Source organism: Puntigrus tetrazona, chromosome 1 (genome assembly GCF_018831695.1).
Source record: "Puntigrus tetrazona isolate hp1 chromosome 1, ASM1883169v1, whole genome shotgun sequence".
NCBI classification, from domain to species: Eukaryota; Metazoa; Chordata; class Actinopteri; order Cypriniformes; family Cyprinidae; genus Puntigrus; species Puntigrus tetrazona.
Genome location: NC_056699.1, coordinates 22,156,349 through 22,183,049, shown reverse-complemented (window position 1 = coordinate 22,183,049; position 26,701 = coordinate 22,156,349). Strand labels below are relative to the sequence as shown.

The window sequence follows — 26,701 nt, the reverse complement described above, 5'->3', positions numbered from 1 at the left end:
AAAAAAAAAAAAAAAAAAAAAAAAAAAAAATATATATATATATATATATATATATATATATATATATATATATATATATATATATATATATATATTTTTTTCTGCATTATTTCATTATTTCTATATTCAATTATTTGATTATGTGTTTAACTATTTATTTCTATATTTCAACATTTAATTATTTCTTTTTGAAAAATTTGGCCCAAGGCTGCATTCATTTGTTAAAACATGCATTAAAAATAGTAAAACTGTGAAAAAAATGTAAAACAATGTATTAATATAATGTGTGTGTGTGTATATATATATATATATATATATATATATATATATATATATATATATATATATATATATATATATATATATATATATATATATATATATATATATATATATATATTTTTTTTTTTTTTTTTTTTTTTTTATCATTTTAAAGTTGTTCAACACAGAATTTAGAATTTTATTTCTGAAGGAATTTGGAGTGGTGCAGAAAGGCTTTGCAGTGTGCGTGCTAAGACGTTCCTCGTGTTTTTAGCATGTTACCGTGTGCTTGCTAGGGCTTGCCAGGTGATTTGTTTCGAGAGGTCAGAAGAAGCACATCTCAGTTTAAATGGCTCACGTTCATAATCCCACCAAACAGTCCATTCAGAGCCTGCTCTTGTTTCTCAAATCACTGAAATGTGTCATCAGGGTGTATAAACACTCACCTACTACACCAATTTGGCCAAATTGAGAAGGGGATCTCGTGAATCCCCGGACTGCTGTTTGCTTCACTGCCCCTAATTCTGGAAACTCAAGCTGGTTGGATTCACACCCTAATACAGAGTTTCTAACTCCCGCTGGGACGCCAGCCGCTGCGGTTCGAGTCTCTTTCATCATCAGGAGTTTGCCAATGCTCCTGTCTCAACTAATGCTCTCTTCCTCTCCTCTATCTTCTGTATGCTAGTGCTCCTGTCAAAACTAATACACCCGTCCTCTCCTTACTTTCACTATATATCGCTCCTATATAGGAACTAGTGCTTATTGTTTTTGATTTCAAGGCTTAGTTCACTCAAAAATGAAATTGTGTCATCATTTACTGACCCTTATGTCATTCTCAAGCCATGTGGCAACAGAAAAGAGTCTGCACGCAAGATAGAAAGTCAAACGGCTTTGAAATGACATGAGGGTGAGTAAACGATGACTACTGGAAGTTTCCCTGTAACAGTCTTTCTGTTCATTCATCACAGCCGTCTCACAGTATGCGCCTTTAGCCTTGTATACAAGCCCTTTAATAGTACCGTTGACCCTTTTGATTCATGCTAGGAAAATAGTTTTCAGAACAAGGTTGTTATTGTTGTTAACTTAAACTATTGAAATATTTAGTTGATCAAAACAGAAGTGCAATAAAAAAAGTTTAATAGTATAATAGTAAAATAAGACTGCTTTAGAAATGAGACAGTTGTAGAAATGCATATTGGGTGACACTTTATTTTGATAGCCCACTTCAGACATCCTACGAACAGTAACTAACTACTAACTACATGTCAACTATCAGAGTATTAGTAGTCTGTCTGCTTAATAACACTTTATTTTGTATGGTCCACAATGAGAAACTTTGCAAGTATATGTCAACTTATTCTGCTAACCCTAAACCCGCCATAACAGTCTACTCTGAAAGCTAATACACGTGTAGTTACAAAGCTAGTTAGTAGAATGTCTAAAGTGGACAATCAAAATAAAGTGTAACCGTATATTGCATATTGCATATTGGCTGCAACCAATTGTTGTCAACGCAGTGGACCACGGTGCTGTGGATAAAGTAGTGCAATGGCCAGGACTGTGTTCTTTGATTTCTACTGTACTTTCAGTAATTCTCCAAATCAGGAGCAACCTCAGGGCGATGCAAGCAGAGGTCCAGAGGAGGCTCATGCTGCCGGCTCTTGATGTTCTTGCAGGTGTATAGCAGGCAGGTGTTTGATGCTCTACCAGTGAGACCAGTGCCAGGCTTTGTGTTGCCGTCCCCTGGGAGAGGAACAATGGTTCAGGCCATTCCAAAAGCTCAAACAAATTATGTCCAGTGCCGTTACTCTCCTTTTCCACACAGACAGTTTTCTTGTGCCTCCTATTTGTGGCCCTTCATCTTCTGCAATATCCTCGGTCGCTGCAGTATCAGTGCTGTTTTTATTCTTTGCACTTTGTTAATTACTTTTTGGGCATACCTTGGTATTTTAAATGAGGAATTAAAAATGTGTCAGAAAAATATCAGTTTTCAGCGAATATCAGCCAATTTCAGGTTTTTTGTTGTTGCTTGTTTTTTTAATTCATCGTTGTCAATTGGATATGCACGCTCGATTCACACACTTGTTAATCTTTTTAAAACATGAAAATAATATCCATTGTTATACTTTGCATGCATACTAATGCCCAAATTCAGCTACAGTATGAATCAGTGTTAAATTTAACTAAAACTATTAAAAAATGATTTTCAGTGACAGATATAATTCAGAAAATTAGGTGGAAAAATGTAACCCTGTCCAGAACCGCTATGTCTTTCTTCTGCGGAAACAGAAATGTTGCTAAATACACAGCTGCTGCTCTCTTGACTTCAACGGTACGTTAAAAAAAACCATTATGGATTTTGAGAGCTTCCAAAATACCTCCTTTTTTGTTCAGCAGAAGAGAGAAATTCTTGTAGGTTTAAGAACAAGTAAAATATCACAAAAAATAATAATAATACTGAAAACGTATAAATGAAACGAACATATTTCAGATGTAAATATATTGATCTTTCAGTAGAGTGGAATTTCAATGTCAGAACATCAGTGTACCAGTCATTTTTGTAGATTTAGCCCCGTGGTACCGGATGCTCACTGCACTTGACTGCATGTGTGTAATGATACTGTCAGTGCAATTTGCAAGGCTGTCAAATTGGCTGGAAATATTGGGGCGATACAGAAATATGCATCATCAGAATAGTGGGTACGATCATTTCATCTTCCTCTAGTTCTGACTGCAGTAGATAATAATGGAAAGCATCTCTGTGGACTCGTGTTTGAACAATTTGTTATGAGGAAATGCAGTTTAATTTCTCTTTGTCTCCTCAGACAGAGCAGAGCAGAAGAGTTCTGTGTATTTTGAAATGTGGGTTAGGTCTGCTTCTTTACAAATCATAGAGATGAAAAAAAAAAAAAGTTTGGTATCTGGATGAAGTGCATGATAGGGAATTTCGTTTTTTATGATTAGTGTTTATTCCTTTAAATAAAAATTTAGTTTTCCCTTTCTTTCTCTCTTGTTGACTTTTTGTCAGTTTTCTTTTAAAACTTTCCCTTATCTTTATATCTAAAGAACAAAAGCAAAAAGAGCTGGAGGCAGCAGGAGGGTGTTACAGGACATGCCGTTTTTCATCTTTCTTTGTCTGTTTTGCCTTCATCCAGATCCGGAGTACCATCGAGAACAGTTTTGTTGGCTGGGAGCTGGAAGAGGTGCTGCTGTTGGACATGTCAGTAGACGATGGCGATTCAAAGATCCAGAATCAGATGAAGAAGCTCCAAAGTCCTGTTATACTACTGTACTGCACTAAAGAAGAAGCCATGACCATTTTCGAGGTGGCACATTCTGTCGGCCTCACTGGCTACGGCTACACCTGGATCGTACCATCTCTGGTGACAGGGGATGCAGATAATGTACCCAGCGTCTTTCCAACAGGTAAGAATAAGAGATATATACATATATATATATATATATAGTGTGTGTGTATATATATATATATATATATATATATATATATATATATATATATATATATTCTATTCTATTCTATTATATTATATTATATATCTTGAAATTATATATGTGTATACATTAATATATGTTATATAAATATATACATATATATTTAATATATAAACAAAATATATATTTTTAAATATATACATGCATTTATTTGTACTTATATATACATAATAATTGAATGTGTATTGTGCCCATTTATTATGTTAAACAACCTTTATTTCGGATTTATCACAATTAATCATTTGACAGCACTGATACATCTCTATATAATCTCATTTAATTTAGTGTTGCATACTATTTCTTTGCTATTGTTTACTAGCAATTTCTGACTGAAAATTGATTTTTGATTGCTGTCCTTTAGTACTCAGCAGCTTGTTAATATTGGCCAGAATTTTAATTAACACAACATTAATATGATAATTAAATTTTTCAGTATATAAAAGTTCTAAATTAATTAAATATTAATAAGTTCAAAAATTAATAAAAATGTTATGACAACTTAAACCTAAGTAATGTCAATTTAAATGAGAAATATTGCTTAACCAGGTGTACATGAAATTAATAAATAAAAAAGAAATACAATTTATCTAAACTACACATACTGTATATTTCAGATGATTGTATTTACTGAATTTCTACTTCCTGTATCTCAGGTTTGATCTCTGTTTCCTACGATGAGTGGGACTATGGACTGGAGGCTCGAGTGCGTGATGCTGTAGCCATAATCGCCATGGCAACCTCCACAATGATGCTGGATCGGGGTCCTCACACGCTGCTTAAGTCTGGATGCCACGGCGCACCTGACAAGAAAGGCAGCAAGTCAGGAAACCCCAACGAGGTGCTGAGGTGAGTCAGGCTTAGCGGGGTGCCAGGGTTCAAACACTGACATCTGGGGTCTGCAATCATACACGTACACAGGCAGTCCTGCCAGCATACACACACTTGCAACACCTGCTCAGGAGGGTTTCCGAACTAATGGAGTGTTTTGAAAAGGGTAAAGAGCCCTAGACAGGTGCACAAACATACTGTACATGCATACATACGTTCACGGCTGGTCTTAGGTGCTGTAGGTCCTGCAGAAAACAGATCTTTCATGGAACATCCATCTATACAGCACTTTGGGATAATGAGGGTTATTTTCGTGAGGACATTTTTGACATACCATTGAAAAATTTGGGGTCAGGAAGTTTTAGATATTTTTTTTAAGTATCAATACAGACATTTCCGTTTTAAACGCTTTTCTTTTGCAGTCTCTATTCATATTCATTCAAAGAATCCTGAAAAACAACACCATGGTTTCGAGGCATTTGTAACAACAATAAGAAGAAGAAATGTTTTTTGAGCAGCAAATCAGCATTAGATTGATTTCTGAAGGTTCGTGTGGCATTGAAGATGCTGACAATTCTGCTTTACCACCACAGGAACAAATTACATTTTAAAGTGTAGTTAAATAGAAAATATTCATTATAATTTGTTGCCATTTTCAAAAAATGTAGCCTTGGTGAGCATAGAAGACTCCTTTACCAGCCCCAAAGTTTTAAATGGTGGTGCATTTCACTTAAATATAAGCTTGTTTTGGAGATTTCTGTTTTTACCCATTTTAGTTAAAAAATACATTGTTGTCCTTTTGTATCGTGTCAAAATGATCGAATCATGTAATCAATATTGCCATTACTGGTAAAAAATCACTTAGTATGCTGTTTTCGCTTTGGAGGTGCAATATACAGCACAAAACTATGCATTTTGAACACTTGCTAGAAATATATATGCATGAATAATTAAACGAGGTGGTCCAAATAAAAGTGGGTGCACATGGGTATTTTACACAGATTTGACGAGCAGTGGCCAGTAAATGATAGGAACACAATGGAAGTTTGGGGTTATACTGCTGTGTCACTGTAAAATTAATTTTAACCACTGACTCTTCATATCCTCATCCTTCGGGAGAACAGTGGTGGCCCAACGTGTTAGTAGTAGTTTCTGTGTAGTAATTTAGCTTTGCATACAGGTTTCTTGAAGGCCCAAGTCCTATGACTAACAAACCGTTAACTATGACTTCTGCCTCAATAAACTTCTGATTTAAGTTACTACAATGCAAAAATGTTTTTGTAGTCTAGATTTTTTTGTCTTGTTTCCAGTCGAAGTATGACATCTTACATCAAGAAGGATTTTCTAGATAAGCAAAACATTTTTGTCAAAATTGGCTGGATAACAGTCAAAAATATATATTTTGAAGTCAAAATTAAGCAAATTTCTACTTAAAGCAATCTGCCAATGGGATAAGCAAAATAATCTTGTTTTTTGTTTGAGAAAGATTATTTTGCTTACCATTATCGGTTGTCTATTGCCACCGGGGGTAATGCACGTGACGTCACACGCTTTAATGTAAATACACAAATTTCCGTTACATTGCCATGTGTGACGATTCCGTTATTGTGTGATTAATACATGCAGCAAACCTCTACAACGCATAAACAGTGATGGATTATTACCATGATCGCATGATAAACGTCGTCACTATGTCGCGCGTCTGCAGTAAATACATACACATACCAAGAGTTCTCACTCCAAGCTGAAATCAAAAGTTGCCAGCCATGGTGTATTACTCCCGAGGGGCATCTGATGAGTAGTCTCACCTGGCCGTTTGTGATTAGATCTACCGATTTGGATCCTAATACCAGCTGCAAAGCGAGTCCTAGATGGATCAGCATTCTGTTACAGCCATACAGTACCAGTAACACCACCAGCAGAAAGAGCGAGCGAGAGTGACAAATGGATAACAAAAGAGAAAAAGAGAGTACATTATTTGTAATGCGGGTCTGCTGTAGCTCCTCGCTGAAGCGTCTGGCACAGAGCACCTTTCACTTTTCTTTCCCCATTATGTCTCCTCTGACATTCAGCTCGCGCCCACGTGTCTGTACCGGCCCGGCTGTTATTTTCATCTTAGAAACATAAATATCTATCGTAATACAAAAGTGAGCTTTTCATCTGAACTGCTCTGTTCTCTCTTGTACTGTTATTTGACATTTAGTATTGAGGGGCATTGATTCCTAAGTATTAATTAGCGTTTAGGCTCGGTCACACTCTCTTTTAGCCAGTCATTTGATCTGCTGGTGAGGAGTTAATTGAATGCTCGAGGCAGAGCAGGATTAGGAAGCCGAATGGAACAACAGTGGAAGCCCGCCTCTCTCTCTCTCTCTCTCTCTCTCTTTTCTGCATCTAGTTTTCCCTCTTTCTTTCTGTCTGCCTGTCCCCCTCCCTTTATTAACTCCAGGCATATGCAAACATGGCAAAGGAGGATCTTTGTAACACTTTTGGGTTCTTGCTCATCGATCTAGGGAGCGTTTAGATTAAAGCTTACAATTTTGCCACGGACATTGTTGACCTATCAGCAATCATTACCTGCGTCAATTAAATCTATTACCTAATCAAACTGGATTGCATTACACACTATTTCCGTGTTACGTTCATTCACCCAGACTCAGCTATTGTAGGCTCTCTTAATACGTCTTTTAATGTAATACACTTTAAACCCCAGAGACAATCTTGAAATCGCAACGGTAACAAATTCAAATCTACCTCTCATCCAGACTTTAATATGAACAGTTGTGGCACACGTATGCTGGGTTCCCTCGGTGGATTCAGCACGTGCCAATTTCAGCAGAACAGATGCTGGACTCACCTACCTTGTTTGGAGGAGGCTGTTATGGCTGTGCACTGTATACTGTACAGTATAGATCATTGCAGTTTTTATATAATGTGATATTGGGCCCCTAAAACAGAATCGGAATCATAAAGGACGCACAAGAAATTTGTCCAGTGCAGACATACATGTCATTTGACATACAAATATCATACCTAAAACAAAATAAAATATAGCACATTTCAAATGAATAATTTAATGTTTGTCATAATTTATTCATCATGTTGTTCCACACCTTTATGACCAATCCTGCCTATAGATTTTTCCACATTAGATTTTTAAGTATTAAGCTGCACAACTGTTTTCAACATGATAACAGCTACTCGAGCAGCAAATTAGCATATTTAAATGATTTCTGATGGATGCTGTGACACTGATATAATATAATATAAATACACATACATAGTTTATATTTAAAAAATATATCCCGTTTAAACGTTTGCATTTTTGTATTTTATTTTACATATGAATATAATTCATATATAAATACATCAATATAAGAGATTTTAAAATATCTTTAAAATGACATTTCTTATAAATGTGTTTGTATTTATAAATGCATAATGAATATACACAGTATACACACAAACATTATGTAAACAAAAACCTTTATTAATTGTTTGACATCACTAAATATTTGCAAATAAGTGTAGTCTTGGGAGACTTCTTTCAAATACATGAAAAAAATACCCCCAAAATTTTAAGGGTAGTGTTTTTAATTATTTATTTAAAAATATATATATTTTTAGATATTCATGCTTTACTTACACTTTCCTCATAATTTTTTTTTCTTCTGTGGCTTCTTTTTGTTTACTTTTTTAAGGTCCAATTCTTGATATTTACCATTCAGTGCAACTTTTGTCTAATTTAACTCCTAATTTGCTGCTTATTAATAATTAGTAAAGTAGTTAAGTTTAGGTACAGGGTAGGATTAGGGATGTAGAATATCGTCATGCAAAATATGTACTAAAACTAAATATGCATTAAAATAATCAGTGAGAATTGGTCCCTAAAACTAAAATGATACTGATTCTTTCTTCTGTTCTTTTTAAACTCTTATTTTATACAGTCTGTGTGAAGTGTTTGAGGGTTTTTTAGCAGGAAAACGTTAAACGTTCCTCCTATCTCTTCATTTTTGCATCCTCTGAAAACACTTTAATATATTCAATGCTAAATTTGGAAGGCATGTATGTAAAAGAGCACTTAACTCCAGCTCTTAGCTTGGACGTGGACCAGTCAATAACACACTGCATACAGATGAGCCATCGATCATTAATGAAACACTGCAGTTAAGATTCGACTTCAACATTAAATTAAACATTTATAATGTTTCTGGAACTGCATGCGGTCAGGAGAGCATATTATGAAGACATATAGTTGTCTACTTTGTTTGTTTAGTTGAGGGAAACAAGTAATTAAGTGTGGGGGGGGAAACACTTTTATGTTATTTGTGAATGGTGGATTTACAACAATTACCCAGCGGGCATAGTATCTGGTAGAACAAGATGGTTGTATTTGTGTAATTAGGCGGATGTGTTAGACTAGCCGTTAAAGTCATTTTTGAATTGGATGATGAGAAGATAAGGACACTAATATTAAAAAAAAAAAAAAAGGGAAAAAGTAGCCGTGAATGCAAAACGGAGAAAAGTTTTCTTTAGAGTGCTCCGGGAGCTCAGGTTCACCTGCAGTGCACACCTGGGACCTCACGTACGCGTGCACACCAACACACAGGATGATTTTGAATGACAGCGTTATGAGGTGGGCTGAATGAGAAGCACCGGACCCTGTAACCCCTCGAGGACTCTAATGATCCGTTTCCACCATAATGGAGACGATTTAAATGGCATTCCAAGATTCTATATTATCATTCTGGAACACCCACCATGCTCTGCGGTGGATCTGTCAGCGATGATGGAGGGCTTTTCAGCTGGATGGGTCATGATCTGTGATGGTTAAGGGCCTGAGACAGCCTCAAGGGCTTCCTTGAAGGTCAGCTGAAGGTTTTGGCACGGTTGGAGAAGGTTAGATGAGATACATGTAGCCTGTAAAGGTTGAGAGGGAGATTAAATGAGGTTACATGTACTTATCTCAGATAAATTGATTGCAGGGACGTGTGGGCTATTCTTCTCAAAACAATTGATTTTATTCGGATCATGCTTGAATTTTAATTATTCGTTTAATCAATTTAATGATTCTGTTGTTCTGAATCTTGATTTTTATTGTTGTGAAGACTGTTTCCCACAATTTTATAGATATCTAGAATATTACTTAATACTAATATAATAATAATAATAATAATAATATACGGTTCATAGTGTCATACACACAAATAATAAAAAAACATGTTAACAGAACCGAGAAGAAAATAAAAACAAGAAACGGTTATGTCAATGAAAAAACAAATGTTAAGTGCCACACAAAAAAATTATAGGTTTACAAAAATTTTTAATTTGTGTATTGTACAATTTATATTGATTCACATTAAATCTCCCGTTAGATGTATTACAGTTTTTTGCTGTGTAAGGAAACTTTAACCATTAACCAATTAACAGATCTTTACATTAGCAAATTAATTTAAACTTAGAATTTGAGTTTATACATAAAAAAATAAAATAAAAAAATTATATTATAAATAACTACTTTCTAAAATGTTCATGGATTTATTTAATATTACAATATATATTTTGATTATTTTTGTACTGATTTAAACATACAGTACTGGATACGGTCTTCCCAGTCTTCAAGATATTACACTTGCTTGCTTGTTGGTGTGTGTGTGTGTGTGTGTGTGTGTGTGTGTGTGTGTGTGAGTGTGTGTGTTTTTCCTCGCATGTGTGATTGTGTGGCTTGTCTCTCTGATGCTTTGACTCCTCCGAGGTGCTTAAGGCTTGTGAAGCTGCCAGGCTTTTATTCTCCACTTCAGTTAATTGTAGCCCCTCAGGCTGCCGCTCTCAGGTTCACTGGGTGGCCAGTAGACCTGATGCCCAGAAAGTTTAATAAGGTGGTTGTGGATGTTTTATTATGCTTTTGGGCATTGCTGAAAGACGCTGACAATAACTCTTCAGAAGTAGGTCAAGATATCAGTTGTACACTGGTGAACCCCTTCGGTCTTGCAATCTGTCTTTCTCTCTCTGTCTATCTCTCCATTTTCTGCCACACACTTCCTTTCCGTCTCCATTTATTGATTGCTTTCTTACACTTTTGGAATACAAAACACAAAATGATCAGTCTGCCTTTTAAAATATTCGGCTTTAAAGCTTTAACGCAGCTCAATTCCCAAAGGTGTGTTTGTGTGCCTTTACGCAGATAGAAAGCGCGTGTCTGCGTATCAGTGTGTGTTTTAGGTCTATCCATTAGAGTGTGTGAGTGCTGGTGGTGTATCGCGGCGTTACAAGGCCCACAGGCTTCCCTGGGGAAAGGGTTTGATCATTACATGGTGTCCTGTGTAAGTAAAGGTAATTAATCTCTGGTTCACCCAGGAGCCTCTAACTTGCTTTAATTAAAAATGCATATATAAACACACACACTCTTTTAGAAAAACCTATACACACTTTCCCAGCCCACATTCACTTTCATGTATATAGATTGCACTGTGGGTGGCTCTGAATATGGGATACGAGACCAAAGTATGATTCGATCTGTGTTCGGTTTAATCTGAAATCCTGTTTAGGTTAACTAATAACATGATGTCATAAGATCTCATGCGTTATAAATCCTCTGCAGATTATCGTCGCCCCTGTGTTGATGATGCATTAAAATAATCCAGTGCTGTTGGGCAAACACTAAAATTACTGCCAGGCTCTGGCAGTAACTTCCTCCGTTACTCCCTCTAGACCAGTGACGTTTGGTGGTCTTCTGAAATGAGAAGAAAAGGCCCCCTCTTGGCAGGACTTTTAGTCAGATGTACTGTCAATTCATGCTACATTTGATGTGCACAAAGTTGAAGGCAACTGAAACACCATTTACCTGACATTATCAACAAACTCGTACCATAATATACAATTCTTTGCATTATATTAAAGAGCATAGTTCGACCATAAATAAAACTATTTATTAAAACCAAGTCACATCAAGTCTCATTAGACGTGTTTAGATGCTTTTTGTTTTATTTCAAAAGCAGTTTTGGAATTATGACGTGAAAAGCACATTTTATTTGTCATTTATTTGTTATTATTAATAGTCACATTATCTTCAGGCCATTAGTCAGCTAATCCTCTATAAACACAGTTGGTGTCATGAAGGTTGCCGACACGGAGGTGCAGTATTAAATTAACTGAGCTGAGTGCTCGCTAAACAACGCCTCAGTCACAGATCGTTTGAAGTAATTTCAAGTTCATTTCGATTCGGATGTGACCAGTTCTGATGTTTGAGTGGGTGAGTTTACTTCATAATTAGTCCGTCCAATTCCAGTGGTTTGACCTTGCCAGGCCAATTAATGGACGCTTTGCAAACATGATGAGCGGGCCATTAACAGAGCAATCAGCCAATCATATCACATATTCAAATTTATTTTGTCCAATCACATTGCACTTTTTTTTATATCATTGTCTTTAAACTGAAAATCACATACTCACCCTTATGTGAATGTATGAATATTTCAATTAAAAAATGTAGCTGTCAAATTCAGGTGCAGTTTTGTTGTTAAATTCAAAATCATGTTTAAACTTGGGTCTATTAAAAAAGAAAACTGTACCACTAGCCCGTGACTTTTATACTTATGTAGAGAACTACCAAGCTGTACTTTTCTTTGGTCATGCCTTATCTCGCCCAGGGCCCCAATTGATCCCATCAAAAACAATATGTGTAAGACACCCGTGTGCTCAGGGGAGGCAAAAAAAACATTGCCTCCTCCTGAAACTTCATCCATTGGTGTCACTGTTAGATACTGTTACTTTATAAAAATAAGTGATTTACTCAGTATTGTACTATCACACTTCTTTGGAGTGGTATTTTAGTAATAAACTATATTATTATTCACTTTTATTTTTTTATGTAAATTTCAGGGGTTTTTGTGTATGTGTTCTTTCCACCATTTTATTAGTTATTTTTAAAGGGGTCATGAACTAAGAAATCAAAATTCTCTGATAAAAATCTTGATAACATTATAAGTGGACCTCAGAAAGTGGTACACAGTAAAAAAGGCAGTTTATGACCCCTTTATATATGTCTATTTAGCTTTTTTTATTATTATTTCAGTTAGCTGCCAAAGTAACATTTATTTTTAGTTTGGGGTTTTGTTTTGTTTTTCTGTTTTTTTATTTTTATTGTATATCAGCTTAATTTCTATGAAGCAAAATCATTTTGGTCATTTTAGTTAACAATAACAACACTGCTCGTTAGAGAAAACGCCCTTGCTCTAGACATTAATGAAATAATCATATACAGTCCTCACACTCCTTCAAGTTTTTGATGGTTGTTAAAGCTGTTCCCTGTTGACCTGAGAGGCTATTTCACAGGCTTGACAAGTATCATAAAATGGCATGGTGTCAAGCCAGAAGATGTTATGTCAGGTCCAAAATTAAACATGAGAGGAAACCCTTAAATGTGAGATCAGTAATTCATAGGTCCTTGAATGGTTGTGCTTTTAAATGGATGTACGGTAAATCTGAAGATGAGTTTTCTAATGTCAGATCAATGCTTGAACTGAAAAACGTTGGATATGATAAATCTGGTTGGCTGTCATGTCCAATATCGATCTGTTTGTATTTATAGCGACAGATAAATGGGTCTCTGCTGTATCATGCGTCTCGCTGTAAGTACAAAAGATGCTACCTCTCTCTCCCCGTCTCTTCCTCTCTCACTCTCTCACTCTCTCGGGTGAGATTACTGTTCCCATGGCAACACAGCAGATTGCTTGGAGATTGCTATGGTTGCGGGCACCATGGTAACGCATTTTATATGCTGGTGGGTCTCTCTCTCTCCCTCTCTCTTTCACACACACACCCTCTCACTTTCATTCTATCTGTTTGCAGTTTGGGGTTGTATATACCTTTCCTCGTGTCAGGAATCAGCACAGACTGCCCCTAACACTGTAGGTGAAAGGGATCAGTTGAATACGGAACTGTTGCAATACAGTACACTGCATATATGTATATGTATATGTCTTTTAGTAGTGTTAAAGTAAAAAAACTAAGTACTATAGCAGTTCCATGATACTTTAATATATACCATGCTATCATGATTAATTCATGTCTGAACTCTGTTGTAAGGGCCATCTTAACTAAGTTTTGGGTGGTTAGTATGATTCAGTTAGCCCCTGCTTGGTGCTGTAGCTAGTGGGCATACAATGTATTTTTCCTTTGAGACCTATTCAAAGGTAGCTATGATTAGATCGCACTACAGGCTGATCAGAAGTATATAGAAAAATATGACAAACATTGAGTTTTAGGCTTATGATCAGTGTTAGGTGCTTCTATACCCTCGTTGATTAGTTAATTATTTCCCCCTGATTTAGCCGTACATTTTGGGTAGGGTTAGGTTTAGGGGTAGGGATTAGGATAAGTTTATATTTTTGGACAGTAATGTTGATTCAGGATCATCTTACTTTGCAAAATAATGGTGAGCATCATGAGGTACCGAAATGTTGAGGGTAGAAAATGAAAGGTTTTTTTTTTTGATAACTTTGTATGATCTGTTCATGTAGTAAATAAACCAATAAATTGCAGGAAATTATGCAGTTTTCATTTTGATAGCAAGTTTTGATTTAGGCATGGTCTTAGTCTTTTGTTTTAAAATGTCGTTTAATTTTAGTCATATTTTGGTCATCTAAATTGCTTTTAGTTTTAGTGGACTAATTACCGTATGATTTTAGTCCACTAAATACATTACAGTGTAATGTATTTATTAAGCACTTCTCTAAAATTATGTAGGTTTGATATTAAGTTTTTATCACGTTAGAGCCTGATTTAAATGCGGTGGCAACATGCCTTGAAGTTAAAATGAAATAAAACTATTTCTCATAAAGGACAAGAACCTGGTCTTTTTTCAGTAAAATACCAATGGTTCTATAGAATAATTATGTATTCTTTATAATAACTAATCTTCGTTCTTTCAAGCAGACATTTTTTTCTGCCCTGTAATTTTATAAATTTTTATTAATCTACTACTAAAGGTGATTCAGTCAAGGGTAGTGAGTGATTTTTTTTGTCTTTCTTTTGTTGCTTGATTAACATCAATGACTTGGACAATAGCAACTAAATTGGGCTGCTATCCCTTATAAAACCGAATGCACATTAAAAAGATGTAATCAACCTTGTTTATGTGTATATTCATCAAAACAGACATACATCAAAGAGTATCGTGCTTTGTGAAATGCATTTTCTGTGTTTGTATGCTTCAGTCTGCAAGTATATGGTATCTTATATCCTGTAGGATAGATCAATAGATTCAAATGTACACATTCAACCATGTAACCATGCAGCAGATTCATTCTGAATGAATTTTTTGCCTAATCGTCCCGCTTCATCTCGTTTGTTGTTGTTTTTTTCACAGACGAAAATGAGTTTGTCATTTAAAACGAGTTTTTGTTTGTAATCATCTAGTTTTCTTCTGTGAAAAAAAAATATATGTAGTTGTCGAACATTGATGAGAATTATTTATTCACGAAATTAACTGATATATTTTGTCATATGGTCTATTCAAGTAGCAAATAAACCAGTACATTTATAAGATATTCAGAAGTAGCTGTTTTCTGACTGAATATAGTCTAAAGTGCAAATATTTCATTTGAACTGCTCAGTGTTGTCATTTTCGTGCACCTCCCAAGCAAAGATATAAGTCACATACTATACTTTTTGAGGCTCCTGTGCCAGACGAACGCCTGCCATTGATATGCTAAGGTTTAGCTTTCTCCAGATGTTTTAGACCTCCTCCCAGAAGCCCATTTTTTGATGTTAGCTTCTGTATGTATAGATGTACAACATTGCTTTACGGTCTTACTCCGTTTTATTGTACATGCATGAGACATGCTCACTATTTGTTTGGTCATTCTGCTCTCTAGCCTTTCTGTTTGCATATTTCTCTTTCATTCTCTTGTTTAGAGCAGATATTTATTTCTTGTGTGGCGAGTTTTCATGAGGCCGATTGTTGTCATGGCGACAACAGCCCACAGATGGAGGCAAGAGAGCGAGGAGTGCAGCAGAGAGTTTTCACTGGCTCTGACACAAAACTTGTTGACACACATACATGATACTCACGCTATGATGAAAATCTGCACGCGTATCAGCGCTCAAGGCCACAAACACACACGCGCACCTGACTACAGACTGATTTACAGTCACTGTCTAAATTGGGTCAGTTCTTCTACGTCATAAATTTTACACCCAGATGGAAGAAAAGGGGAACGACTTGTCTAAGTGATTCTGTTTCATGATGTTTTACTGCTGATGTCTTTTATCACTGTGGAGAAATTTATGTTCTGCGTTTGATACAGTAGGGTGTACTGATGGAAAAGTGTATCCATCTAAGCACCTTTCTTAGGGAACACAGAGGCTTATTGTCATACATAATATTGGTCAGGGTACGTTTATTTTTATGAAAATCATTCTGAACATCTTGGCTACGGAAACACTTTTGAACATTTCCACAGTCATTGCCAAGTAAAAACAAATACAATTAATTTAACACTGATATATTCTATAATAACTGTTCACGAAAAAAGTCTACAATAGGTAATGTGCAAAAAATAATTTACAATATGTACATATAATTATTACTATTGGTTTATGGGAATGTAATTCACTATAAAATATTGACTGAATGTATGTTTTTTAACTAAACGAAAAACTAGAATTTAAATATATTTTGGTCACACTTCAGCTTAACCAAATTAGAGTCATAAATTAATTATTAACTACTAATTACACCTCAATAAACATCTTATTTTCATCTTATAATGAACATATACTGTATGTATCGCATAAGTGCCAAATACTGGAACTGTGGCCAAGAAAACTAAGAAGTCAACTTAAATCTCAGGAGCAACATGAACAACACCACAATATAAGAATGCTAAAACATTGTTGATGCAGTTCAGATGTCTAAGTGCTAGATGAGGTCAGCAAAGTCAAGCTACTAGACTCAGACAGTCCATTAAGTACTGCCCAAATTTGTCTGCGAGTAGGTTAGTGACACGAAAGAGGTTAATTACAACAGAGGTTAATTACAACTCGACCGAAAGCATTTTGCTTGAACTTGAAGGGGTTATTTCAGAAAATCTGGTGGGCCAGTAAGGAGGAATCAAATTTACACTCTGATTAGATGGCAATGCCGGGTGATGTGATGTAGATGGAAAAATTAAAGGTCCAAACACTGAGCCATGAGGGACTCCAGGGTTGAGAGCCAATAAATGAGGATTTTTATGTTTTATATGATCTGTTCTAGTAGCAAATAAACCAGTAAATTAGTTAACTCTGTCCGTACTGAAATGAGCAATTTGTGGCTGACCTTGTCAAAACCTATCCAAGGTAGTGTAGGGAAGTGTCTCTGGTTCTTAAGGTTGCGTGGCAATTCCTAAATGATAAAAGTCAAATATGCTGTTCTCGGAAAAACTTGACGTTTGGATGAAACAAGACTGATTCATAATATTGAAATGTGCTTTCAAGTAAAAAAGTTGCTATTAATGTCTTCTTGAATGACTGACTAAAGGCTAAATCGGTTTGTAAATCTGTTATGTAATATCACTTACCTCTTACCTGTCATATATATTTTTCCCTGCATTATTACATTTGATTGGCCTAATGATTTTTTTAAGGTGAAAACGCTCAGACTGGGTGACAATAGCGAGGTTTTGTGACCAGGAGCCTGACAGATTCACATTTGCCAATGTGAATATAATTTGCTATAGCCTCTAGCAACAAACCTGCTTTCCTGCATTATAAATGTGTGTATGGACATATGCGGATGGTGTGCAGAAAGCCATACACTAGGTACACTGGAAAGCCATGTAAACTGCTGACATTGAGGGATCCTGTAAATTGCTTCGACTTGTTCTGAAAATATTTGTGCTACACACGTCTAAGTGAAGAAGGTGCCTTTGCGTTAATAACCACCAAAAGTGTTTGGTCTGATATATTCACTCTGTTTTCTCTTCAGGTACCTCATGAATGTGACATTTGAAGGGCGCAACCTCTCCTTCAGTGAGGACGGTTTTCAGATGCACCCAAAGTTGGTTATTATACTGTTAAATAAGGAGAGGCAGTATGAAAGGGTGGGTATCTCTACTCATTTCTCTCTTTTGTCTCTTGATTTCTCTTAACTCACGACTGCGCAGTTCCCCGACGTAATTATCAACCTTCATTTTCTCTTTATCTCTCTTTATCTTAATTCAAGATTTCAGCCGTCCTCAAATTTAGCCAGCACTAATCCAATCGCAGCCACTTCAACCTCAACACCCTCTCATTATCTCACTCGTTATCCTTCTCTCATCTTCTGCTCTCATCTTGCCCTCTTCGCACTTTCACAGGTCGGTAAATGGGAGAACGGGTCTCTGGCTATGAAGTACCACGTGTGGCCTCGGTTCGAGCTCTACTCGGATGCTGAGGAGCGGGAGGACGACCACCTGTCCATTGTTACGCTAGAGGAGGCTCCATTTGTTATTGTGGAGGATGTCGACCCCCTCAGTGGCACCTGCATGAGGAATACAGTGCCGTGCAGAAAACAGCTCAAACTCCAGTGAGAATGCAATAGAAAGAGTACAGATATTTAGGAAAATGCGCTGCTGTTTGATTCATCACAGATTATAATTTCTAATGAATTAACATCTAATCCATTAGAAAAGTGAAAAATAAACTTTTTTTTCCCAAGTGGTCTCAGGCATCACACACTTTTCTAAAATATCCTAAATCTGCTAAATAAAATCAGTCACTGTGTGAGATCAATTATTAATCTTCACTGCCCAATTGTAATTTTTTTCATGAGAGCACAGATCCTCCATTCAGTTTTTAAATGTAAGTTGCTCTGTCACTGTCAGGACTAGATTATATCATATAGTGAGAAAGTGTGGCGTATAGAGTATTGCACTGTTAAGGCAAAGCACTGATTCATTTATTATGAATTAAACTATCTCATGTCTCTTTTTAATATTGATTAAAAAATATCTGTGTTAAATTAGTGCTTAATTCATTTAGCATTCTTGTAATTAATTATTGCTAAAACACTCATTTATTATGAGAAATTATCCGAGATTAATGTGAATTTGGACTTAAATTTAAGTCTCCTCGTTTCAGTGAAGTCAATGCAACAGTCAGTGCAGCGGTCATTAGTCATTTTGATGTTATGTTGACTCACTGATTGATTTCTTCAGATGCAGATTTATTATGAAATGGTATTCTGATTAAGGATTGATGAACGGCTAAGGCTAAATTTGTTAAACGCCATCTTCACTATTTAGAAAAATAACTTCCTGTGCTAACATTAATCGTCTCAACTTTTTTTTTTCCTGTTTTTCCTACCTGCAGAAATCAGACAGGAGATTCAGGGATATACATTAAACGCTGTTGCAAGGGCTTCTGTATAGACATCCTCAAAAAGATTGCCAAGTCCGTAAAGTTTACCTACGATCTCTACCTGGTGACCAATGGGAAGCATGGGAAAAAGATCAACGGCACATGGAACGGCATGGTTGGAGAGGTTAGTTTTCAAAATGCTTTTAACAAGAAGACTACCGGTTCTTATCAAGACACATAGGGTTTGGGTTGAACGTGTTGTTTCTCATTCAAGAGATTGCTGGATCACACACTTTTGTTCTTCCATTCCTCTGCATTGGATGGATAAGATATTCAACTGTATGTTTGCATTACGTTTATTACAGCACATACTCACAACAGCTTGGCAAATTTTGTTACATTTAAAATTGATATTTTTGCACTAATTTGTGGTGACAAATTTTTGGATAGTGTATATCTTTTTTCTTCTTCGTACATCAATGACTACATTTCGTGATTAAAAGGGGGAACACTGGCTCCAGTGTTATTTTACTATCATTGATATACTTTTAAATTCATTTGTATTTTTATATTTATTTATTTTTTTAATTATAGTTGAAATTTCAGCGATTTTGTTATGATGTCTATATGGTTCAAACATCTATATTATTTCAAGTAAGGACAATCTTTTTATGGTTTAAGTCAACTGTAATAACCACTAGGACAAAGTTCCAGAGCGTTTCTGATTATATATTATTTCCAAAAAATGAAAATCTGAAAAGTATCTCTCTTGACAAGAACAGATGAAAGAGAGGGAAAATGTGAGCAAGTGAGTTTGCACAAGCCCAAGGGAAAATACAGCTGGTGCATTAATTCAGATGAGAAATAATATGAGTTACCGGATCATATGTAAATCCACAGTTGGAATGAATGTTATGCAGTTCCCTTTCGGTCCTAGTCATCTGAATACTCGGAGAACTGCATCACATTTGGAGCTGCAGACTCTTAGTAGCTTTCTTTATGTTTACTTAATGTCTTTACGAGATCTGATGCTCCAAGACATGCTCATGTTCAGTGATAGATGCTGTAACGCAACACACACTCAAGCAAATATGCAAAATACAGTCTCATATTTTGAGAAGACGGAGAAAGAAAACAGGATATAGAATAGCACTACTCAACATGCAGCCCACGGGGCATTCTCGCGGCCTGCATGTTTCTTGACACTCTGCTATATACCATGGTAAATGCACAGTGCAATTTAAAAAATCCGACGCCAAGCAGAAATCTATAGTCCACTCTGCAAACTGTGCCACAGATGAACGCTTACAGTACAGCTTCATTGATTATAATGGGAGCGATTTAGTTAGATACATGGTTGTGTAAGTGTTCAACACTCAGTAGCCTTATTAATATAACATAGGCGCTATGAAAAAATTAGAAGTGTGGCCCTTGAGGCTAAAGAAATCCGGTTTTGTGGCCCCTTGAGTAGCCCTGATGCAGACAAAGCCTTCCTGTAGCATACATTCACCTTATTAACTCTGTTTTTGTCCCATTTTCCTGTATCACAGGAGGCCCCTTATATGTAACTCTAAATATACCTGGACAAGTGATGGGTTTGGGGAAGTGGTGATTAGTGAAAGGTTGAAAAAAGGAGAAATGGCTATTAAAAGCTCCCGCGACCCACTGTAGGAAGTAACCTGATTTCTGCTTTCCTTGATCTCTCAGTCTTTTTTTTTTTTTTTTTCTTCATGGCTTTCTCATTCACTAGTTCTTTCACATTTTGCTTTTTTTCCTCTCTCTGCTTTGGCATGCCTAGACTAGTCCAGGTTCGGTATAACCGCCCCTTTTCCTCGTGTCTAGGTGGTGTTGAAGAATGCCCACATGGCAGTGGGGTCCCTGACCATTAATGAAGAAAGGTCAGAGGTCATTGACTTCTCTGTGCCCTTCATAGAGACTGGGATTAGTGTCATGGTCTCTCGTAGCAATGGCACAGTGTCGCCTTCTGCCTTTTTAGGTAAGTGCTATATACACACTGTAATGGAAGATATAATTCTAAATTCAAGTGCACTCTTCATTAGTAATTTCTTTTCCCTTCTTTTTTCCGCTCTCAGAGCCCTTCAGCGCTGATGTCTGGGTAATGATGTTCGTTATGCTGTTGATAGTTTCAGCCGTGGCTGTTTTCGTTTTTGAGTACTTCAGTCCTGTTGGCTATAATCGCTGCTTGGCAGATGGACGAGGTGTGCACACACGCTTATATGAACACACACACAAATCTATAGCCTTTATACAGAACACTATATACATTTGGTATATATAGGTTAACATTTTAATTTTATAACCATCTAAAAATTGTCATAATTATATTCGTTGCATTTCATCTTTTTTAATCATTACAATATATAAATATATATCTGTTCATAACTGTGCATGTAACTTAAATAATGGTGCTCTATATATGTTTTTTTCATATAAATCTATATATGAATAGATACAACTTTACATATTTATGTCTGTTTAGTATATTTATTTATTCATTGTATAAGTAGTGTGTATTCATAGAGACATAATTAATATATACACACACATATTATGTAAACAAAAACCTTTATTTTGGATTTGATTAATACTTGATTAATACTTGTTTGATAGCACTAACATGTTCATGTAACATCTGTTTGAAATTATATATTTATATTAATAAATGTATATATTTATATAAACGTAAACATACTATATATTATATATATGCAATGTATATACAAATACAAAAGCTTGTGTCTTAGTTTCGGACATTATATCCATCTTTCCATGCTGTATTGGCTGATTTAATGCTCTGCAGTGTACTGCTTCTCTGAACATTATTGATTCTTTTGATCGAAATCAAAACTGAATAGTTAATTCATGGCTATTTATCATAGATTTTCTTCCTCTGCCCTTTTACTCCTCTCTGATTCCTGTTAAATTATAAGGTAATAACTCTCTATTTCAATTTCTCGACCTCTTTACACACCATCAGAGCCCGGCGGTCCCTCCTTCACCATCGGAAAAGCTATTTGGCTACTTTGGGGTTTGGTCTTCAATAACTCTGTGCCCGTACAGAACCCCAAAGGCACTACTAGCAAGATCATGGTCTCGGTCTGGGCCTTCTTCGCTGTGATTTTTCTGGCCAGCTACACTGCCAACCTGGCCGCATTTATGATTCAAGAGGAATATGTGGACCAGGTGACGGGCCTGAGTGATAAAAAGGTAAAAAGGTTTATTAGTGGTCAAATTTAACAGCATGTGCAAAACTAAAGCTCGGGCCTCTGAAAGCTGTTATGAAAATTATAGTTCTCATTGATCTCATTTATCCTACTGTCAAAAAATTAGATCTATTCCACCTCTAAAACATTTTTTTTCCCCAACGACTGCCTTCAACCCGAACGTGATTTGACTTGATACACCATACTCTATCCTCGGTGTTTAACAGCTAAGGTTAATTCGCACAGACTAGCCGATAAATGATGCAATATTTAAGGTGCACTGTGTAATTTTTTTTGATGTCAAAAAATGTTGTTATGTCTTAGTTTAATGTGCATAGACAGCTATAAGTAAGCCGTTTGTGGGCTTTCGAGGCTCTGGTGCGTTAAAAAAATGTCGCTTTGTTTGTTTAAGCAATATGGCACGTCAACTTCTGGCTTAACAAATGATATGAGTTTGGGGGTGGGATTTGTTAGTGAAGCCTGTGTGAAAATAAAGACTTTAACAGCAATTTATAGAAAAAGCATCCTAATTTTTGTTCATAAGCGAATTCATGGCACAGTGTTGCATGTGACATCCTAATACTACTGTTTATTATCCTCAAACGACTGATGACATATTTGGGCAACCACATGCTGACTGGTTTTGTGGTAATTTGTGTGTTTTTTTTTCCCCGTGTCATCTTTGCGTGTAAAAAATTGGGCTAATGTGAATTAGCCAACCGTTATGAAACAGAAAACAAGATTTGACTCTGAGAGGGTGCTGTAGCTTCTTTAATAATTGATGTGGTGAGATTTTGTTTTTTTTACTCTAAGTCATGCTTTACTTTTTATGTCTAGTGAAGCTTTGAGTGTCTAGAGAACACAGTCTGTGTGTTTACACTGGAAATCGTTCTATTATGAATGGCGGGGGAAAAAAAGATCTGTTGTATCTTTAAAGGTTTTTTGAAATGACACCTCTCCTCACACTTTGTCCCTTGAGTGTTCACCGACAATGTGGACACTGTCGAGTTATATATTTCTCTCTCGCTTTCTCTCTTATCTAGTTTCAACATCCGAATGACTTCTCCCCTCCATTCCGCTTCGGCACTGTGCCCAATGGCAGCACGGAGAGAAATATAAGGAACAACTACAAAGAGATGCACAGCTATATGACCAGCTTCCACCAGAAAAACGTAAACGAGGCCCTCCACAGCCTCAAGATGGGGTGAGAACGAAAAAAGAGAACGATGGTATGAGCATGAAAAGAATATAAAGGGTGGGAAGACAGGGAGATGAAAAGCTTGTAGGACAGCAGTAAGTACAGTGTGTGATGAGTGAGTGAGTGAGTGGGTGGATGAACTCTGGATTGATAATAGCATCCTGGAGGGTCTTTGTTTGGAGATGCTGATTGGTAAAAGACTGATTCGACATGAGACTGACTTCTGCTGTCCTTAATTTTATCAGCACTAATAGTGGACAGTTAAAAGAGGCATTCAGTACAGCAGGATTTAATGAGAGAAAAGAAAACTGTATACACTTTGGAAGAAAAAAGTAAGATTTTATTTGTTTGCATTAGTTTACTACATTAGTTAACATGTACTTGCTATGAAAAATTATTCTGATGCATCTTGGTTAATGTTGATTTCAACATTTATTAATACATTATTAAAAATAAAAGTTGTATCTGTCAATATTATTTAATGGTTACAAGCTAACATAAAAAATTTACGGTTTCATTTTTATAACATTAACAAAGATGAATGAATACTTTAACAAAAGTATTGCTTACGTAATGCTTATATACCGCTTTAACATGAACTAATAAGGGATAATAGTTACGTTTTAGTAATTCCCCTTAGTTTTCATTTATTTTATTTCATTATTTTATTAATATAGTCACCTATATTTTCATTTTTCAACATTTTTAAATACCTTTTGGCTTGTCATGTTGATTTTTTTTTATGTTCTTTTACAAATTTCATGCACTCTCTACCTCAAGATGAGCTCATAAAAGATGCATAATATTTATATACAACAAATAGCAAAATCCTGTCCCAGGAAATTAATATTAAAATCCCAGGAAACTAATATCAACATTAACAGTAGTAAATTACATTATTTAAATAATAAATTGTTAAACAACAAATTTTCGTTGAAAGACTACAAAAACTAAAACAAAACAAAAAAATATTATAGTGACAAAAAACTAAATTACTAAAACTTTCCAATTGAAATGAAACATTACATGTAAAAATAAAGCAATACAAATTCTGAATATCTGTATGTCAGTAATACTAAAATAACACCGGTTTGCCAAAGTTTATTGTTTGACAAGGCTTTACCAACTTTCTAACATAATATTCCTTTCTCTCCCTCGGTGTAGTAAATTGGACGCCTTCATCTACGACGCAGCAGTCTTGAACTACATGGCCGGACGTGATGAGGGCTGTAAACTGGTGACCATCGGCAGTGGTTACATCTTTGCTACTACAGGGTATGGCATTGCCATTCAGAAAGATTCAGGCTGGAAGAGAGCAGTGGATCTCGCCATTCTACAGCTCTTTGGAGATGGTAAAGAGAGATTTTTTATTTCATTTTTTCTAATTATTATTTCATTGAATGATTGTTATGAAATAGCCTCCAGTCTTAATCTGTTCAAGATTAAATATATTTAGGGGACATTCACTAAGAATGAATTTGCATTGTCTACATACCTTTAGCATCTAATTCACTGACAGACACACCCAAAAATTCAGCTGAGCGGATTGTGCGATGCAGAGATATTAAAGATAGCAGACATTGCCTGGTTAAAATGGTTTGTGGGTGTTAGTGAATAAAGGCAGGTTTCCGCGATGAAATGCTCTTCACAAAAAGTGGCGCGGATGTGTAGCGAATTCACAGGTTGAAATATTTACTTCATTCACTTCTTTAAATCATTCTCAATGTGCCCTCAAGGCAAACAGTTTTGAAGAATACCTGGCAAGAGATGACAAGTGCCTACACTGTCTGTTAGAACGCCAACAAGTATGCCACAAAAAATGGTATTAGATGTGTGAAAATGTGGCATCCTGTTTTTCAAAGCTTCCTTTGTGTGAAATTCACATTCTGTTAAAGCACAATAATGCTAATATCGAAATAACGTGCTCATCAGATTAAAGATTCATCTCATAACGTGCTCAGTAGTAACATAAATCACTATAGTTTGCACAGATGATGCACAGCTAAAGCTAGAGGTGTTTTATTTTTTATTTCATATTAGTCTGTTTGCACAAAGGACAAAACCTAATGTTTATGATTATTATATAAAATACAGTATATAGTTGCATTAAGTATAGAGGGGGAAATGTGGAAATTTGCAATGTGTAAATGCAAGTTGTTGACTTTTTTTTTAAAATACATTATTCAGCAGGGATATCTTAAACAGGGATATCAGAGGTCGCGGAGTGAACGGCCATAAAAGTCATGAACCACAAAATTCATTTTTAAGTTTGCAGTTTAAGTAAAGTGTGAAAGAGAAAAACGTGCTGTCCCGAATCAGTACCTGTGGTCAGATGAGATGTTAACAGGCTTAATGTCAATGTCGTTATTATTTTTCTAACTTGTTATGAATTATCTGTCATGCCAGATTACAGCGTTCGTAGCACGCACAAGCGCGCTGTATATCGCTTCACTAAAGCCTTTTTCATACTTTCGTCTGGCTCCGCTGACTGCACGCGCACCTCAGAAAACGGATGAGGCACTTGTCGCTCTCGTTGTACTATAGTTTGAAAAAGTGCAGAATCTACGACCATGCAACACGTGAAATAAAAGTAAAGTACCAATGAGTCACATAAATGGTACTGCGTTGTTGGATTTGCATGAAGGTATGATATCCATTCTTTCCTATGTTGAACATGTTATTATTGCATCCTATTCACCATAACTGTTGTTTCCATAAACCAAAAATACCATATTATTTTAGTTGTGACATTTGACACTAAACTGATTACAAAGTACCATAACTAGAAATTAAAGTGTTAATTTTCTTTGTGCACTATTTACATTGTGTGTGGGTGTGTGCTATGTGTTTTTATGAGGACAGACAACTTCTTAAATGAAAGGTTGACTTTGAAATAACAACACAATCAATTGAGTTGAATTTGTTAAAGAGTGACAATTTAAAATGCTATAATATTCAAATTAATTGAGCCTTTATCAATATAAACATCATCACTGCACTCGCTGATGGGCAAACAGCATCTGTGCTGCATCTCTACTGCCTGTCTCAGGTCAGAGTGGTGCTAAGTGGTCATTTCGATCAGCGTTTAAAATTTCAAAGCAAAAAATTTCATCTGTACAAAACTTAATCTGTGGTGTACGGAACATGGTTAGTCACAGGGATGCATATGGTTTTTTATGCACTTTTTTTATTATTATTATTATTATCGGATCGGTACTCTGTATCGGTATCAAAAGTAAAAAATACAGATCAGAGCATCCCTACATTTTATATTCTTTACAGGAGTCAATAAAATTTTTAATTGAAAGTAAATTTGTATTTGCAATTAGTATACAGCATACTAATTTAGTGTACTAAG

The 26,701-nt window shown here is 35.8% G+C and overlaps 1 protein-coding gene across 1 annotated transcript in view; it reads left to right on the top strand.

Annotated features, from left to right (window-relative positions):
* grin2bb (glutamate receptor, ionotropic, N-methyl D-aspartate 2B, genome duplicate b) overlaps nucleotides 1-26,701 on the top strand; it is an 89,313-nt gene that overhangs the window by 52,473 nt on the left and 10,139 nt on the right. Inside the window, 10 exon segments of the mRNA XM_043246587.1 lie at nucleotides 3,417-3,687; nucleotides 4,428-4,620; nucleotides 17,570-17,684; nucleotides 17,940-18,148; nucleotides 18,934-19,105; nucleotides 20,764-20,917; nucleotides 21,015-21,140; nucleotides 21,920-22,149; nucleotides 23,189-23,349; nucleotides 24,508-24,695. Coding sequence (XP_043102522.1) covers nucleotides 3,417-3,687; nucleotides 4,428-4,620; nucleotides 17,570-17,684; nucleotides 17,940-18,148; nucleotides 18,934-19,105; nucleotides 20,764-20,917; nucleotides 21,015-21,140; nucleotides 21,920-22,149; nucleotides 23,189-23,349; nucleotides 24,508-24,695 — 1,819 coding nt within the window.